The 18,897-nt window shown below is 35.6% G+C and overlaps 2 protein-coding genes across 5 annotated transcripts; both read left to right on the forward strand.

Moving 5' to 3' along the window:
- Positions 1-1,457: 1,457 nt before the first annotated feature.
- Positions 1,458-9,164, forward strand: LOC107851325 (protein PHR1-LIKE 3). 2 transcript variants are annotated; one of them, XM_016696284.2, is made up of 6 exons: positions 1,458-2,666; positions 6,553-6,629; positions 7,305-7,356; positions 7,807-7,885; positions 7,970-8,042; positions 8,632-9,164. In XM_016696284.2, the coding sequence occupies exons 1-6, from the start codon at positions 2,441-2,443 to the stop codon at positions 9,004-9,006; spliced, it is 882 nt and encodes a 293-aa protein (XP_016551770.1). In that variant the 5' UTR covers positions 1,458-2,440; the 3' UTR covers positions 9,007-9,164. The 2 variants fall into 2 exon arrangements, with proteins under 2 accessions (XP_016551770.1, XP_016551771.1); XM_016696285.2 differs by having other exon boundaries at positions 1,624-2,666; positions 7,822-7,885.
- Positions 9,165-11,082: 1,918 nt separating this feature from the next.
- LOC107850347 lies at positions 11,083-17,715 on the forward strand. Of its 3 annotated transcripts, XM_047401294.1 has the most exons (5): positions 11,528-11,874; positions 12,798-13,337; positions 13,689-15,223; positions 17,098-17,158; positions 17,251-17,715. In XM_047401294.1, the coding sequence occupies exons 2-4, from the start codon at positions 13,079-13,081 to the stop codon at positions 17,155-17,157; spliced, it is 1,854 nt and encodes a 617-aa protein (XP_047257250.1). In that variant the 5' UTR covers positions 11,528-11,874; positions 12,798-13,078; the 3' UTR covers position 17,158; positions 17,251-17,715. The 3 variants fall into 3 exon arrangements, with proteins under 3 accessions (XP_016550299.2, XP_047257249.1, XP_047257250.1); XM_016694813.2 differs by having other exon boundaries at positions 11,083-13,337; XM_047401293.1 differs by having other exon boundaries at positions 11,526-13,337; positions 17,263-17,715.
- Positions 17,716-18,897: the final 1,182 nt, after the last annotated feature.

Below are 18,897 nucleotides of genomic sequence, written 5' to 3' on the forward strand. Positions count from 1 at the left end.
AATAATTACGATTTTCACCTTTTTCTTAACGATCGACTGACGAAAATAAATGGTAAACACGATTTGTAAAACGTATTAAATTATTACGCTTTACAAACAGTGTTTGTAAAACATAATAATTTATTACATTTTCCACAAAAAACAAAAAAATAGTGTGTTATCACATCAATTTTTATATCAAATCATGCAGTTTATAATAAATTATTATGTTTTACAAACAGTGTTTGTAAAATGTAATAAATTATTACTCCCTCCGTTTAAAAAAGAATGACCTACTTTGACCTGACATAAAATTTAAGAAAATAAAAAAGACTTTTGAATCTTATGACCTTAAATTAAAGTTGTGTCAAATTTATCAAAATGCCCTTTAATCTTGTGGTCCTAAACATGCCATGTGGAAAGTTGAAATTAAAGTATTACCAAAAAATAAAAGAAATCATTCTTTTTTAAGCGGATTAAAAAGAAAAGTATGTCATTCCTTTTTAAACGAAGGGAGTACAAACTATAAACAGTGTTTATAAGTTGTAATAAATTATTACAACTTACACGGCCCTTTACTTTCCCCCACTTTTAAATGTAACCTCACCCCACGTAGCTAACCTTCCCATTCCATGTAACCGCCCTGCCCCTGCCCCTTATTTAAATGTGAACTTTAAATGTAAACCCCGCACCCCCAACCCACCTAACTGTCCCATCCCCTCTCCCTTTTTTTTTTTGGTGTGTGTTAAAAATATAAAATTAATTTTTTTGATAATGTTCATATTAGTTTCTAATTAGTATTTCAATTAGGATTTTAAGGAGACTCACATGGACAAATATATTTTTTTATTATAATTAATGGAGTAAGAAATTATAATTTAAGTTACAGGTGTATAAAAATCGAACCGATAAAAATGTTATTGATTTATTTTTATTGGGTTAACGATTTTATAAAAAATATTAGGTTATTGATTTGTTTTTTATTTTTTATTGGGTTATTGAGATAATATTTGAGGTGTTGATACGTACATTCCGTGGCCGTGGAGTAATAAGCACATAATAAAAAAATCAAAATCGAATTAATAACCCAATAATTTTTTATAAAATCATTAAAAAATCATTAACCCAATAAAGATAAATAAATAACATTTTTATCGATTTAATTTTTATACACTCGTAACTTAACTTAGTTGACTCTTAAACTTTTAACTTCATACATAAATTAATACGAAATTCTAACTGTACCATATAAATTGAGACAAAAATAGTATGGTAATACAATAATAATATAACCACATGTAATTCTATAAAATACGGTCTTGTAAAAATCAGATATACGAAGACCTAACTTCTACGTTAGATATCACTATTTTCGATAGACCCCTATCTAAAATCAATTCGATTCTAGGGCAACAACTTTTGATCGAAAAAAAAGAATTAAAAAAAATATATATTATTTTATAATAATTTTTTTTACCAACTCCCATTACCCCGTACTCTCTTAAACCAGACAGCAAATAGAGACAAGAAAATGACAGAACACAACAGGACTTTGCTGTCTTGTCCTTCCAATTCCTCCTCTCACTCTAACCCCCCCCCCCCGTCAAACACCCCCACCCCACCCCCACCCCCACCCCCACCCCCACCCAACCCACCCCATTTGGTTAGAAAAAATTTGTTCCTCAATATCCAAAACAACTGATCAAGATTCAATGTTTTAAATTTTTTTTACTACTAGAGATAATCTAGAGCTCATATTAGTTGAAAATATTAATCTAGATTTAATTTTTTTTTATTATTTTTTACTACTATAGATTATGTAGAGGTCATATTAATGGAAATAAAACCATTTAACCAAATTTGTCATTGCCCATTTGGGTATACAAATTTGTTCTACAATATCCAAAATATTATTCAAGATTCAATTTTTTGTTGCATTGTTTTTGTTGTTAGTTGCTATATTTTCTTTACTGTTTCTTTTTGTACCTGCTACATTTGAGCTGAGGGTCTTTCGAAAAAAAATAGCCTCTCTACCTCAACGTGGTAGTGGTAAGGTCTGCGTATACTCTATCATCCGCAGAGCTTATGTTGTTGTTGTATTGTGTAGAACTCATATTAGTGGAAAAAGAACCCCATTTACTCAACTAAGCCAGCAAAAATTTGTGCTTCAATGTCCAAAACATTAATCAAGATTTGATTTTTTTTTTTGAGTTTTTTTCTATTCAGAGTTCATATTAGTTTAATTTTAATTTATGTTTTTTGGAATCTGGTTTCTCTCTTGTAGACTTTGCGCAGTTTCCTTGTTAGTTGCTATATTTCCTTGTTCTGTGTATCTGGATTTGTTGCATTAGAGTCTTTCGGAAACAACTTGTCTATCTCCACGAGGTAGTGGTAAGGTCTGCGTATACTCTAGTGTCCGCAGACCTCACTTGTGGGATTTCAGTTGTTGTAGTTTTTGGTAATGAAAATGTATTCTGGTTTGGGTATGGAAAGAAATGGAGGAATGGGTGAATATCATAATCATCATTTTCATCATAATTTACAAAGTTCAATTACTGGTGAAATGAACAATTTGGTAGGGGATGCTTGTCTGGTTTTAACTGCAGATCATAGGCCACGTCTCCGGTGGACGGCTGAGCTACATGAAAGATTTGTTGATGCTGTTACTCAACTTGGTGGTCCTGATAGTAAGTTTACTAAGACTTCGTCTGGTTCAATTTGTTTGTCTGGTTTTGATTTGACACGGAGTTTAAGAAAGTTTGTTATCAAACTGTTGTTTGATTTTGACTTGACAGGGGATTTGAGAAAGTTTATCTTGTAGCTAGCGTTGTTAGTTTATTTTGCCCGAACAAGTTTATATGCATTTATGTTTTGTGTTTGCTATGTTGTTATTGGTTCTAAGGTGGGGGTCTACCGGAAACAGCCTGCATACACTCTACCCTCCCCAGACCCCACTAGGTGGGAATATACTGGGTATGTTGTTGTTTTTGTTTTTGTTGTTGTTTGAATTTTGTTTGTATACTTTGACTTGATACGGGGTTTAAGAAGGTAAAAGAAAGATTTATAAATCTTTTTGTTTGAATGTAGCAACATGACACGTGTAAAATTGAAAGTAAAGAGTTGGGCGTTTTAGTTGTTTGTTTGGTGTTGAGTTTGCACGGATTTTAATAAAGTAAAAGAAAATTTATGAATCTTGTGTTTGAATGTACCAATATGACTTGTGTAAAGTTGAAATTAAAGAGTTATGAGAAGGGAAGAAGATGTTCTTTTTGAAATGGACTTGAAAAGAAAGCAAGATAAACAAATTGAAATGGAGTGATTAGTACTTTGTCTCAATTTATGCAATAATCTTTACTTTTTAGTCCGTCTTAAAAAGAGTAATCGATATATTTATTTTTTTTTGGTTTCCCATTCGGTATTCGGTGCCCACATTGAAGCCCCGACTAATTCGGATAGCGCGTTGCAGGGCCCATTAAGGTGGCAGCGCTCCCAACAGTGGAGTGATTAGTACTTACTCCGTCTTGATTTATGCGATAATCTTTACTTTTTAGTCCGTAGTGCTCCCAACAGAGTTTTCTCCATACCCAGGGCCAAACCCTCGACCTTTGGTTAAGGGTGGAGCAGACCCATCCACTGCACCACAACCCATGTTGGTGAGTAATCGGTATATAGTCCTACAAATATACGGTGTTTATTTTCTGTTGGGTTCAATATGTATGAAAAAGGTGTGAATGGAAAATTGAGAGAAAATGGTGGAATGAGACACCAATTTAGAAGGTGTACCCCAAATTGGAAAGTTCACTAATTCTCCCACATTGGTGGGAGAAGGAAACTTGGAGTGTTTTTAATAGAAAACACTTACTCCACATGCTAAGTGAGGCAAGAAATAAGAGATGCCTCGCGCCGTCGTCGTCGTCGCTCGCTTGGCTTCGGATTTGGTTTTGGTTTTTGTTTTGGAAAATGATCGATCGAGGAGATCTATCTTTTTGGACAAAATTTATTTGAATTCCGAAAAATACCAAAGGGAAAAATGAATAACGCAGTAAATATTTTCTGTGTAGTGTTTCGAAACATGCATGCAGAAACTGAAAAGATGCTTCAGGAGGATGCGCACTGTTTCGAACTGGTGCTTCTGATAAAAAATGACACACTGCTTCAAGAAATGATATGCCTGTTCGGAACAGACATATTCCTTGGACAAACAGACATAATTTTCCAGAAAAGGTGCAACCTTTGAAGGGAACCATTGCCTCTTTTCCAAAATGGCATGTTATGGCTACATAAACCTGCTTTCATTCACAGGTTTAGGTACGAAATTTTCAAAATACAAAACTCTTCTTCTCTTAAAAATATTTTGTGTGATCATTCAAACCGTTGAGTGCATTCGTGGAATCCAATTATTTGAGGTACCACTATAATTGGATTGAAGGCCATTTTATCCTGGGAGGAAAATTCCATAACCTCGGGTATAGTGAGGGGAATTATTCCTTAAGGACACTCCGTGAACTCGGGGGACTTGGTCTAAAATTTCTGTTTCATCTATTTCTGATATCTAACACACTTCTTGGATAGATTAGTAATAATCTTGTGTTCAAGGTGTTAAAGAACTTCAAAACTGTTCTTGTTCATACATGAACTTGTTATGAAGTTGTTGTATTAATACAGATTCTGGTACCCGTAGAAGGAAAATAACATTTTTCTCTTTTGTGTAGAATCATTTAATCTAGTTAAAAGTATTTTCTTGGAAAAATAATGTTTGGTTGGTACGTGAAAAGCAAATTGGTTGGTGTTTCATGAAACTTTTGAGAATTTAAAGATTGATAATGATGTCTAATGTTGGTTTGGAGTAAATGATATGAAAATAAGACTTTCTTGGTGTAACGGATGGGGCTGCTCTTCCTTAACCAGAGGTCTCGGGTTCGAGCCCTGGGTATGGAAAGATCCTTGGTAGGGAGCGCTTCCCCCCGAATGGGACCCTACGCAGCGCGAATCCGGATTAGTCGGACTCCAATGCGGATACCGGACACCGGATTGGAAACCAAAAAAAAAAAAGACTTTCTTGGGAAAACTATTTTTGTAGAAAATGACTTCTGTTGTAAAGTTTTCATTTCTTTCGTTGCAAGCGTGTTATGGTTTATACAACTATATACATTAGTAACATTTGTATGTTATTCCCTTAGTTCAAATTACGTGTCTTGCCTTTTCGGTGATACTACTATTTGTTTTCCTCTTTTTCTACTTCTAATAGGGTCTTTTAACATAGTGGAAAGCATTTTCTAGGAAAATAATGTTGTTTGGTTGGTGATTGAGAAGCAAACCGGATAGTATTTTGATTAAATTTTTTAGATTTTAAGGATTGACAATAACTGCTACTCTTGGTTGGAGCAAATGATATACACCGGGGACTTTCTCGGGGAAGAATAGTTTCCTAGAAAAAGAATTCTGTTGTATACACTCTCGGGTTTCAAGTTTTCATTTTTCCCTTGCATGTTTACCTTCGCAAGGTTGGGGTAAGGTCTGCGTACACTACACACTACCCTCCCCAAACCCCACTTGTGGAATTATACTGGGTTTTGTTGTTGTCGTCGTTGTTGATTACTGAAGGAACTTTGTTTTTTAGTTAAAGTTTTTTCAGATCTAAAGTAACTACGGAGTGTCTAAATTAGTATTATTTTTGGTGGATCATGCTGACGAAGTTGACGTCCGCTTCCTTTTTAATTTGGATTACATTACCACACATGTTTCCGATTGATAAGGGAGAATTTTGATTTTTTTGTCTTTTTTTTTTTTTTTTACTTTTTTCTGTTTCATATTTTATCATGAGCTTTGAAGTTTTGTTGTATTATATGATCTTCTCCTTCGGAACGGAATGCAGAAACTCGTTTCTCAGTAAATCCATGTCATAATGGAATATCAAACTTGACGTCGAGCTTTTCTGGCTGACCTGCTTCATTGATGAACAACCTGCACTAGGCAAAATTGTACATACAAAGAGGCCATTAGTTTTTTATTTCATTTATTTTAATTGTCTATAGATGCCATTTATTCTTGGTGTTTGACTCGTGTTGAGTCAGATACAACATAACATGTACATACTTTTCGATGCTGTCTTGGTGTTTGACTTATCGAAATAGATACTCCCTCAATTTACGCGTCTTACTTTCCTTTCTAGTAATTGCCAGTGATTCTTTATATTTCTATTGATTCAATAGACTAAAGATTTTTATTTTTTCATTTTTTAAAAAAGACTTAACAATTCAAGGGTTAGAAAAAGATAGTGGTGGGGATCGTCGGATGAATAAACTAGTGAATAGGTATACCATCAGGGGAAATACTAGTACACGATAATTTAGAATAAAGTTAATGTGAATCAATAACATTCGATTACATCACTAGTTGGTTTTGTTCTTGGGAACAACAGTCAGTGTCACCATGTAGTCTTGCTATATGTAAATCTTCCGAAATATTCTTGATTCCTCTTGAATCATACGGTCTTCTCGTTACTTGTCCTGCTTAAATTAGGGCAAGGCAGTGGTACAATGTTAACTGTGGAATTATTTCTTCACTTTGCAGAGGCGACACCGAAAACAATTATGAAGGCAATGGGGGTGAAAGGACTCACCCTATATCATTTGAAGTCACACCTGCAGGTTTTTTTCTCGTCTCATATTTTATGAAAAGAGTCTGTGTTTAGTTGCCGAGACGCTCTTTCCCTATGCTCGATCTAAGCATCCACCCCAAGATCCAAGTCTACGCTAGGTGTGAAGAGTTTAGCTTAATTACAACCTTAATCTATTGTATCACATTGAACTAGGGACAATTCCGAGCCAATTTCTGAAATTTACTTCTCAAATTTGAATTTACTTAGATAAGAATGTAGGCCTTAAATCGTTAAGTTCAATGCGTGTCATGATGATTGAGATGGTTCTAGTTTTAATTGATTTTCACTTTGACAAAATGTTGTATTAATGAATTGATAATGTCAGTGAAACATATAGCCGTAAGCCGACCCCAACTTGTTTGGAACTGAGGCGTAGTTGTTTTCGACGAACTGATGATGTGTTCGTGCATATGATTTTAGCTAAACAAGGACTAAAAACTGTTAAGTTAAACTCTCAGTTTTAGCTAAAGCAAAAAAGTTTCAGATCGAAGTAGAAACGAAATACTACTTCACAGGGTCCGTTTCATTTTCAGTTTTAGCCAAAGCAGAAGGCAAAAGGATTCGGGTCGAAATAGAAAGAGATCAAGAATAAGTAGTTCAATGTCTTTTCATATATAGTTTGCAAGCAGATCTTGAACTCTTCATATTTTACATGTCCTTGCAGAAATATCGCCTAGGGAAGCAATCTAAGGAGGCAGCGGAGAACTATAAAGACGGTATTTGAACACTCTGATCCGTGCCTGCTAATTATCCTAATTATTTTACCTTGCGTGCAACTTCTACATTACCTTAAAAACCTTAAGTGGCACGTTGAGTATGTACTTACAATTTAGTGCACTACTTGCAATCATTTGTGTACTAGACTATGATTTATAGGCATTTGGACACTATTTGACTGCCGTTTTTCTTTTGTTGCTCTCTTTCCATTTATAATTAGTTTCGTTGATATGTAATTATTGACATCTCCGAGAGGTGTATACAATGGGTATGGGAGTATGTGTGAATGAGGGGAGGATATATATTGGCAAAACGGGAGTATATGATGGACATGGGAGTATGCGGATTACTATCTCCGTGAGGAAGAAAAGATAGCGATTGTTATATTTTACGCTTTTGAACAGTTGAATCCTACTTCTTACATTGTTACTACCTATGTGTGTTAACAGAATCATGTATGGCAGAGAGTCAAGATACAAGTTCCACAGCGTCGGGTTCATCAAAAGTAGTTGCCCAGGATATAAATGAGTATGTAGCGTCTTCAGAATTTCTTGTTTAGAAAGAAAGTGTTGTCCTTTGCATCAATTTAATATGCTCGTAAATCTTTTTTAGCTGTGGATACCAAGTTACCGAGGCTTTCCGAGTACAGATGGAAGTCCAGCGAAGACTACAAGAGCAGCTAGAGGTCAGTCCCTTTCCCTTTTCTTGTTCATTTTCCGGTGTTCATAATTATGCGTCTCAACTTCTTGTTGGTCTAACTCAGCCCAGAGACCACTGGCGCGCTAAGTTGTGCGGACTCTTCACTTTCGATACCATACCATGTTAGATTCTCCAAAATATACACTAGTTTTGACTAATCCGACATGCACCCGTTGACATTATTGAAGAGTCCGAGGAACATAGCTGGCACGGGAAAATTACACTATTTAGCTAGGTCAAAATTTTAGTTTAGTCATTCCAGGTCCACGCACGTTGAAGATAGTTATATATATGTATACACTATATGCTGACTTCCCTTATTTTCTACGCGTATCTACTTTTTATATTCTGACACTCAAGTAAAATTTCTGGCTCTGCCACTACCGGAGACATTCTTAACATGGTGCGATGCTGTTCCTTTTGGGTCAAGCCCGTACAGTTTTCATGGCATCGCACTATAAAGAGTACATCTACCTTATATGTAGCTTCTTTTTCTTATCAACTTCCTTGTGTGAAGGTTTCTTCATGGTATGTTTTTGTAGTCAAACGAAAATTTTCGTGGTTTGTTGAAGTAGGTACAACGCCATGTCCAGCTTCGTATCGAAGCACAGGGGAAGTACTTGCAAACGATACTCGAGAAAGCATGTAAAGCTCTTAACTACACTGCCTTGGAATCTCCTGAACTAGACACTGCCAGGGAACAACTTTCTGAATTAGCAATCAAAGGCGCCAACGCCAACAACTGTGATGGGATTGTCGCGGTTTCTTCATTACCTGAAGTTGTTACAAGTTTCGAGAACCAAAATGCTTCCGATATGCCTGCTACAAGCTTGGTTTCTCCCACGAGCATCGGTGTTCTAAAGAAGAGACCACGACCTCTAGCTAACGGGGATGCCTTGCCCGTGGAAGACAATATGACACCAGTGCAATGGATGATGACTAATTCCTGATTGTAATCGGCTGTATGAATCTTCACTATCCACGTCGCTCCATTTTAGCTCATCGCAATTCAATATTAGATGAAATATGTACCTTCTCTACTTGTTTGATCTGGAAAAAAATGAGATATGTTGAATTCCAAATGCAACTTAGCTTGTACATTCTTTAAGTTTACTTGCTTGTATATTCTCTTAAGTTTTTATCATTTCAAGTACCTTCTATTAGGAACATCATTCTTCTGCTCTTTGACTGTAGGACCTCCCAATCAGAGGCGGAACCGAGATTTCAACTAACGAGGTTCAATATTTGAAGAAAATCTAGCTGAAGGGGTTCAACACCTACTATTGATACATTAAAAAATAATTTTAATCATGTATAAATGATATATTTTTCTATCGACCGGGTTCGAATGAACCCCTAGCTAAAAGCTGGCTCCACCCTTGTTCCCAATGACTGCGGTTGGAAAGTACTATTGGGTCGGGTTCATTCATAAGGGGTGTTAGTTGGCCCATTATTGTTTGGGTTCATTCATAAGGGGTGTTAGTTGGCCCATTATTGTTCGGGTTCATTCATAAGGGGTGTTAGTTGACCCATTATTGTTCGGGTTCATTCATAAGGGGTGTTAGTTGGCCCATTATTGTTCGGGTTCATTCATAAGGGATGTTAGTTGACCCATCAATGTTCGGGTTCATTCATAAGGAGTGTTAGTTGACCCATCGATTAACATTAAAGCCTTGAGATTGCGTGTCTTTGACGACAAACCCAGCCCCAGTGACACATTGGATTTGATTTCTTTCCTAGGCGGACTCCCTATGAGAATAACGTGTTACTTGTAAAGTCCAACTAAGTGATGCACTACGTCGACAGAAATATGTAAAGACCTCCTTGTACACGTCCCTGAGGACAATATTTGTAATAATTATCACTACTTTCTCTCATTTAGCATGGCTGAGGCGCGATGTCAAAGTTCAGTCTTACTTCTGAGATAGAGTTACGGTTTATGTAACTATATACCTTCGCCATACCCTACTTGTTATTCTAACCAAAATAATATCCATGTCAATAAATCACTATCCACATTTTATATATAGTTTTGACAAAAAAAATATGAAATATATATTTGAAGTCATCTAAATAATTGTTCTACAATATATTGATGTGGGTGTGAATGAAACAAAAGAAATGGACTATTTGTTATACATGTCATCATTCTTAGAAATTGAATATCTTATCCACTTGACTAAACTTATGTATTAAGGAATTGTTTGATTTGAAATACATGAAAATTTAATCTTGATATTAAATATTATATTTTACAATATGATGTCTAATTTCCGCTGTAAAGTTGTGTATAAATAATATATAATTTTCTGTAACAAATACAGTGTATTTAAAAGTGAAAATATCTTCAAATAAGAGACTTTTCCATTGAGGATTGTCTTTTATTTTTTATCGCATCATTATTTTATTTTTATAGATCTTCAACATATTTCGATAGAAAATATTTTGATGAAAAATTGGACAAAAAGAAAATATTGAGACCTATATATCATATGGTTGGCATGGCCTCACACATAGCTTTCAAATTTATTGGTAAAAATGTTGATACTTGGAGATATATATTATTTTTCTGTCTCAAAATATTCGTTGAATTTCATTTCTGAAAGTTAAACTATGTAAGATATAAGTCAATATTTTGAGATACATTTTGGCACCATATTAATATAAAAATAATTTATAATATTTTTATATAATTTTTAAATGTCTAAATTCTAGTTTTGAAATATTTATTTAAACTAATTCGATTTAACTTGAAAAATTAATCAAACTAACTCTCTAAAAGCACTACATGACAAATGTTTTGAAATTAAGAAAGTATCGCCCTCGAGCAACATTAAACCGACTGCTTTACTTACTATCATTCTATTTAAGTAACCGAATAAAATCTCATAAAATACATGAACCTAGATAATAAATTAAAGCAAGTAACGACTATTTTACTACTATAATTTTATTTAAATAATCAAATAAAATCTCATAAAATACATGAATCTAGATAATAAATTAAACAAGTACAAGAATCTCTCATGCCATTCCATTTAAAAAAAAATTCAAGAAGCCTCTAAATGGATAGAAGCTGGGAGTACAAATATACAGTAATGATGAACATAAATGTTAATAATGTACTTTACTAGTAAGTATTTCCTCTGATTTTAAATTGAGATAACATATTAATTAATAAAAATAATTAATAACATGACATACTATGATATTTATATTTTAATTTAAAAAAAAAATAATTAATTCAAAAGGTAAAATATGATTTTTTTTTTATCTCTATTAAATAATATTTATATTTTAATTTGAATAAAAAGTAATTAATATAAAGTGAAAAATATAATTTTTTTTTATTTTATCTTGGAAAAAGATAAGTAAAATGAGAAATTAAATTAAAAAATTTGGAGCGAATAATTAGGGACGGAGGAAGTATGAGATAAATGCAAGTGGTATCTTCTTGAATTGTACAATGAGCTGACCATGATTCATGACTAATCAAACAAGTAAAGCCAACCATATGACTATCATAATTGATCTATTCAAGAAAAATAATTTACAATACCAATACACAGAACTTTCACCACATGTGAAATGAGATAAGTCCTATGATCAAACCAAAACACAAAGTTTCATCATAACCCCACTTCAAAATGTTCATTATTAGGGAACCCCCAAATCAAGAAACAACAGTTTTTCACTTATAAAAGTTTGAAAAATTTATTATACTTTTTGTTCTTTTTTTTTTTTCTGAGAAGGAATCAATTGGTGATCTTTAAGGGTGTAATAAAGTTCTAATCTTTTGCAAGTTTATCAAGAAAAAGGTGGAATCTTTACTTTGTTTATTAGTAAAAGTTGTAGTTTCTGTGCTAGTTTATACTTTGTTTACTAGTATATTTGGAATTTTGACTAGTATTTTGGGGGTGAAAAATTGCTTGTGAGGTATAAAGTTGCAATATTTTGCAAGTTTATACTTTATTTACCAGTGAAGTTGGAATTTTGACTAATATTTTGGGGTTGAAAAATTGCTTGTGAGGGATAACGTTGCAATATTTTGCAAGTTTATACTTTGTTTACCAGTGAAGTTGGAATTTTGAATAATATTTTGGGGGTGAAAAATTGCTTGTGAGGGATAAAGTTGCAATATTTTGCAAGTTTATACTTTGTTTACTAGTGAAGTTGGAATTTTGACTAGTATTTTGGGGGGTGAAAAATTGCTTGTGAGGGATAAACTTCAAATCTTTTGCAAGTCTATCAAGGAAAAAGGTGGAATCTATACTTTTTTTACTAGTAAAATTTCAAGTTCTGTGCAAGGTTTTACTTTGTTTACCAGTAAAGTTGGAAATTTTTACTAGTATTTTGGGGGTTAAAATGGCTTGTGAAGGTAGATATACGTGAAGTTAAGGGGATAATTTGCAAGTTTATTAGGAAAAAGGTGGAATCCTTACCTTTTCTTTGTTTACTAGTAAAGTTGGGAACTTTTACTAATATTTTGGGTTGAAAATGGCTTGTGAAGGTAGCTATATGTGGAGTTAAGGGGATAAAGTTCAAATCTTGTGCAAGTTTATTAGGAAAAAGGTTGAATCTTTACCTTGTTTGCTAGTAAGTTACAGTATTTGTGCAAGTTTATACTTTATAGTATTTTGGGGTTTAAAAATGGCTTGTGAAGGTAGATATGTGTGGAGTTTGAGTGGTATTGTGGGAGCTTTTGTTGATCTTTCTATAGCATATTTCTTGCTTTGTGCAGCAACAGTAGCTTTTTTAGCATCAAAGTTTCTTGGTTTTTTCGGTTTGAGCTTGCCATGTCCTTGTGATGGACTTCTTTTTGGTACTGTTGCAAATGGGAATTTATGTTTTCATAGGCTCTTGATTGACTTACCAGCTGAGAAAGTGTCTAATGTCCAACTTTCTATAAAAGCAAACTACCCCTTCAATGATAGTACTATTGTGGGGAAAGACCAGAATTGTGAGTTGAATTGGAGATTAATTGGTCATGAAAAGGAGAATAGTCCTCATGGGTATCTTGAAATGGGTGATGAGGCTTCATGTAGTTCGGTCTCAGATGAAAGAAAGTCGTGTAATGTTGATATGATTGAGTTAAGTCCAAGAAATGAATTTGGGATAAAGGGGAAAGGGGTGATGAGTCAGAGAGAAAGAGGAGGGATTCGTCGAAGAAGGCGTAAAACAGATGCTGATTATGGGAGGTCTTCGTCAGCTTCATCGTGTGATCCTCCATGTGAAGAGTTTCCACTAGGTCCTCCATCTCCTCCTAGTACTAATAAAGAAGGTAATTGAATTATCGAAAACTACACATCGATCTTTTGATTTTAGAAATGCTATTGCTGTTGTTTTTGTTACTATATGGACTGCGTTGGTCGTTTTTTCTTGAGCCGAGAGTCTATCGGAAGTAACCTCTCTACCTCTGAGGTAGGGGGAAGGTCTGCAAATGCTCTACCCTCCCCAAACCTCACCTTGTGGAATTACACGGTTTGATGTTTAGTCGTCTTTGAAGTTGTTTATCTGGGAAGTACTTTTTCTGCTTATTAATGCATCCTAAGCTGCTGCAGATCAGCTTGCGATCTAGGTGTAGGAGTTGTTATGATGCGTCCTAATGCCTTTTTTTGGTTGTTGTGAATAGATGGTGGCCACCCTCCGCTGGTTATGAGATTAGGTCACAGAGACAGCTTTGTATTGAATGGATTTTCTGATGAAGTTGAGCACATCGGAAAGAACTTTGCATCCTTTGAAGAGCTGAAACATGAAGGTGAACTGAGTTCCAGTTTCGATGAACAAAACAGAATAAGGCTCTTGGAACGAGCTTTAGAACGTGAACAAGAAGCTCGAGATGCTCTTCGCCTTGAACTTGAGAAGGAAAGAAATGCTGCCGCATCTGCTGCAGATGAGGCTATGGCTATGATCTTACGTCTACAAGAGGAAAAGGCATCTATTGAAATGGATGCCCGTCAATATCAGAGATTAGTTGAAGAGAAATCTGCTTTTGAAGCCGAGGAAATGAACATTCTAACGGAGATCCTGGTGCGGACTGAAAGGGAGAAACACTTTTTGGAGAAAGAAGTTGAAGTGTATAGGCAGATGACTTTTGTTGGAAATGAAGAATCAACAGTTGATAGTGGGAATTTGGTGGATGCTCTAAGACGTCCTGATGCTTTGTGTGATCCTAACGAGGATCCAGTTCTTATGCTTCATCAGATCAACGCATCTTTTAACAAGAGGACTGTTGCAGAAAATAGAAACTCTGAGGAGGTCACTTCTCGTGATAGTCAAAATTATGTTGATTTGGGAGGAGAGGTACTGATTCAAAGACAAAATAAAGATGTCAGCTCCCAGAAGCGAGTTGACTTAGCCGAGCATTCTTGTAGCAGCCAAGAATTTCAGGAGAAAGAGATGGTGTTTATGGTTAACCACTCTGATGTGCCACCAGGGAATGGGAAAATACTTGATACATCCACGAAACCCCATGAGACAGGTCTTCCGAAACAGAAGCTTACTGATCATGCCATTTCTCTAGAAAGGGAAGTGCTAAAAGAAAATGCAGATATGGGAACATGTGACAGAGCTCGTATTGATGTTTCTGGAAAAGAAAAGTGTTTAAAGTATGAGGGATCAGAATGTCCATGTAATTTGACCGTAGATAAAGAGCCTCATGTCCATGATATTCATGTCATTGTCGATGGTTCCAACTTTTGCAATGATGTCAATAGTGGTGAATCTAGGAAGAGTGCATTAGAATTTTCTGGAAAAACTAGTCTCCCTATTGAAGCTTCTCCTACACAGGATGTTATTAGAGACCATCCAAGTACTAGTGCGTCGTGTACCCAAGTGGATCTTAAAACCAGTGCAGACACTACTTCTGGGCTTCCACCAGTGAGCTCACGTGGTAAACCTTCTCTATGTGATTTGAGGGGAAATTCCATGTCCTCAGTAGACAATGAAAGGCTGAAAATTGATACTGAAGTGGGGTGGCTTCGAGAGAGGTTAAAGATTGTGCAAGAGGGGAGAGAGAAACTTGACTTGACTGCAGAGCATATAGAAAGAGAAAAGACGCAGTTAAAGCTTTTGGAGGATATAGCACGCCAGCTTCACGAGATTCAGCTGCTTAATGAACCTGAGAAGGCTGTACGACAGGCTTCCTTGCCCCTGCCAGCCTCTAAGGTATGAGACTAGCATGTACAAATCTATTGTGTTGTTATGGTTAGTAAGTTCATACATACACACACATATATATATACATATATACACACACACACACATATATATATACACACACACACATATCTATATCTCTCTCTCTCTCTCAAAATATAAATATATATTAGTTATATGCATGGATGTGGATTGTTTTCATCAACTTTGAGGTTACTCTTATTGTACCAAGAGCATGATGAACATAGAGATGTTCAGATCATTTTTAAGGTTAGTCATCAAATTAATATTGTGTGTCTATTGTCGCGAAATGCGATGTATAAATGAATGTCATCAAGTCATCATGTGATCATTTACGTGGCTTCCTCTGCTTGAAACTTTTTTGAGCATGGCTTTGTGGTCATTTTATGTTGAACTTTCTTGATTGTCCACTTATGATCACTCCAAATTGGTCATGAAGATCAATGAATTTGTTCTTCCTATGCTATTTCTCCTATTTTCATGCAATTCACATGGTTTAACGAGCAAAACAATTGATATCGTACAGTCAAGGGTGTAATACTCTCTTTAGTAGCGACCCTTAAACCTGATCAAGTAATCCTTGTAGTAGTTCTCCTTAACTGCAATATGGTCGTAGGAATAAATCTCTATTTGATAGGTGTTCTCCTATACATATGATTTCTTGAACCCAGAAATGATACATTGGAAGAATCCGTGCTTTTAACTTTGTTAGAAAACAAGTAGCATTGTTTCTGAGGTGAAAATTCTCTTTTGTTCAACCCAAAAGAGGAACTTTTCAAAAGCTGCTCCAGAATTGAGTTGCGTAATGCCGCTGGCATGTGTTTCGTACTTCCATTTAGCTTGGAGAAACAGATAGCGATTTGAGAATGATTTCCTTGACTCACTGAGCTGAATGCTATGTTGTACAACAACAACAACAACATTCCCAGTGTATTCCCACATAGTGGGGTCTGGGGAGGGTAAAGTGTATGCAGTCCATACCACTACCTCCGAAGAAGTAGAGAGGCTGTTTCCGATAGACCCTCGGCGGCTCAGGACCCCCGGCTATGCTGTAGCAGTTGTAATTCTCCTTTTTTTGGGGGGCAACTTTGCAGTAGTAGTACCTTCTTGGTACTAGCTTCAACAAAATATCATTACCGTATAAAATAAAAGGGGAAAAAAAAAGATGCTGCTGTTTGTGAGGTGTAGACACTTCTCGCTGCAATAGGCTTTCTTTTCTCCCTACTCTTACCTTTTCCCTCTCCCTTCCATCTATTCAACTCATCTGTTTCTCCTTGCTTACATTAGCGGTAAACATAACCAGTATTCACTGGACTTGAGCATCATTCGACATCCAAATGAATGTGGAATCTGGTCATCGTTCATTAGAAGAAAGTAATAGGTTTGGTTCTGTCTAATCAATAAGTTCTTCATTATTGACTCATTTTCTTGGACTACGAAACCTATGATTTCTGCTCTCAAGCTCTGTTGCGTTCAACAAAATCATCTGTATTAGTTAAAAATGTAAGTACCGAGGAAAAATGATCTTTTTTTCAATCATAGGTGACACCAATATAAGTTGCAGTTGATTGGTGTGACTGGCAAGTATAACTATTTAATGAATGATCTGGAGTAGACTGCGAAATGATGGATCATGAATGAGTTGATCAATTCATCGTTGCTTGAACTTGATATTTGTGGAATTTGAATAGTACTTCCGAAAGTTTGGTGCTCATTTCAAATTGTTTTTTTTTCAGTAGCATTTAGTACCCTATAGAATTGTTCTTTGACCTTATTTATGTTGTTCTTTTTCACATTACCATGTCGTTCTTGCTTCATCTATTCCTTGAGCATAGAAGTAATGGTATGCAATTGTGTTTCAGGGCATGTCAAAGAAAAGGCGTTCTCGAAGTGTTTCTGTAGGAATGCAACAAAGATCTTGAGGTATGGTAAATCTACGTGACGATTACGAGAATTTTCTCCCTTGTGACTTTATAAAACTTTGTACTGTGAATTTACCTATTAACATAACTCAGGGGTTCAAACAGTTCGGAGCTCGGAGTTCCCAGTACTGAGCCTCAAAACTGCCATCATATTTGCTTGGATCTGGGGAAGACGGTCCAAATAATACCTTGTATTGTTCTTTTAAGAGGTGTTGTGCAGTTATTTGGAACCAAGTTTTGGCCGGAACGGCCTTTCCAAAACCTGCAGCTGATGATATTAAAGTGCAACTGCTGAGGACAAGCTGGGGTTAATCCTCTAATGGATAAGAAGAAAGGTTATGACTAAGAAGGCACACAATTGTTAGCGTACGGCTGGTAACAATTATCCACTCACGTTATTTTGTTGGTCTCTATCCGGTGTTCAAACGTAAGGTCCCAGTTGTTTAAAACTCTGTTGTATCTTCCATCTTTTTGTGGTCGTTAGATGGTAAAGCACTGAATGTTAGCTACTTGTACAGAAACTTACATATTTTCTTTCTAATAGTATATTAGCGTACATGTTGAGTGAGTCCTAAATTACTTATTGAAGATATGTCTTACCTATTTACATCAAATAAGAAGCCAAAAAGTGATAAGGCCTAGTGGTCAGTGAATTGGGAGTAGAACAATGAGGTCTCAGGTTCACATCTCGGTGGAGGCACAAGGTGTGATTTCTTTCCATCTGTTCAAACTTTGGTGGGCAGTAGTTACCCTGTACCGTCGTTGGTTTTGTCATTTAGCACGCTATTGTTAACAAATAGCATAGGCGAATCAAATGGTCAGGAAGGGAAGGAAGCAAGCACACATGGAACTTCATCTCTTTTGTGTGGATTAGCTCAATCATCAAAAAGGGTAAACAAGTACGTGCTCAATGCTGACCCTGGTTGTCTCCTACTATCGTTTTTATGCTAGTGATGGCTCCTAAATACATGTCCCTTATGTTATTTATATGTTTAATATAATTTTTTTTTTGTCTCACCACCCACCGAAGGACCTTTCTAGGTACTTTCATATGCTTTCTCTACGTCAATGAAACACCAATCTTTTTCCCTTCGCAATGAACTCCCATCAATCTCCTTAACAGAATGTAGCTTCTGTTGTAAATCTACCGGCATAAATCCCATTTTTGTCACTTATAGTATCCCAAAATCTACATTCCATTGCTCGTTAAATGAACAAGCTACAATCTAAATTTAATAGAGCTTGAGCGATGTATTCCGGGAAGTCCTTTTATTTTGGATACAAAATGATCCTTGAAAAGCTGAACTTTTTCATTGTTCAATAAGATTACAGATAGGATAATACCTTTATCATGCTATTTGGAATTCTAGATATGATGAGTTCTCTAAGACTCCCTTAAGTTCACATGAATTACGGGATCAAACAGCATTTAGCACCCTACTTAATTAGCTTTAGCCTGGAAAACAAGGTATATGAAGTCATGGAACTCTTAAAAAAGTGCAAGTTTATTCAGGGTACATAGAAAAAATGATGGCTCCACCTCGCCTCCTCTCGATGAAGGGGGACCTTTCTTGGAGTCATCATTTTTTGACGCAAAACAACCCACTCTTTATTTGGAAACTAGAGTAGGAAACCGTTCAACACTTCGCTCTTGTGATGATTTCTACCTGTTTCAATCATCGTCTTCTTTTTCTTTCTTCTGATCTGAGCTAGTTGCTTCTGAGGAATTGGTGGTATAAA

Source organism: Capsicum annuum, chromosome 12, assembly GCF_002878395.1.
Source record: "Capsicum annuum cultivar UCD-10X-F1 chromosome 12, UCD10Xv1.1, whole genome shotgun sequence".
NCBI lineage: Eukaryota > Viridiplantae > Streptophyta > Magnoliopsida > Solanales > Solanaceae > Capsicum > Capsicum annuum.

What these genes read in the sequence shown, in the direction of transcription:
- LOC107851325 (XM_016696284.2), top strand. Translation starts at nt 2,441, where the DNA reads ATGAAAATGTATTCTGGTTTGGGTATGGAAAGAAATGGAGGAATGGGT. An exon ending in TCAACTTGGTGGTCCTGATA is followed by an intron (nt 2,667 to 6,552) that starts GTAAGTTTACTA and finishes TTCACTTTGCAG; the next exon opens with AGGCGACACCGAAAACAATT. An exon ending in GACTACAAGAGCAGCTAGAG is followed by an intron (nt 8,043 to 8,631) that starts GTCAGTCCCTTT and finishes TTGTTGAAGTAG; the next exon opens with GTACAACGCCATGTCCAGCT.
- LOC107850347 (XM_016694813.2), top strand. Translation starts at nt 12,707, where the DNA reads ATGGCTTGTGAAGGTAGATATGTGTGGAGTTTGAGTGGTATTGTGGGA. An exon ending in TCCTAGTACTAATAAAGAAG is followed by an intron (nt 13,338 to 13,688) that starts GTAATTGAATTA and finishes TGTTGTGAATAG; the next exon opens with ATGGTGGCCACCCTCCGCTG. An exon ending in TGCCCCTGCCAGCCTCTAAG is followed by an intron (nt 15,224 to 17,097) that starts GTATGAGACTAG and finishes ATTGTGTTTCAG; the next exon opens with GGCATGTCAAAGAAAAGGCG.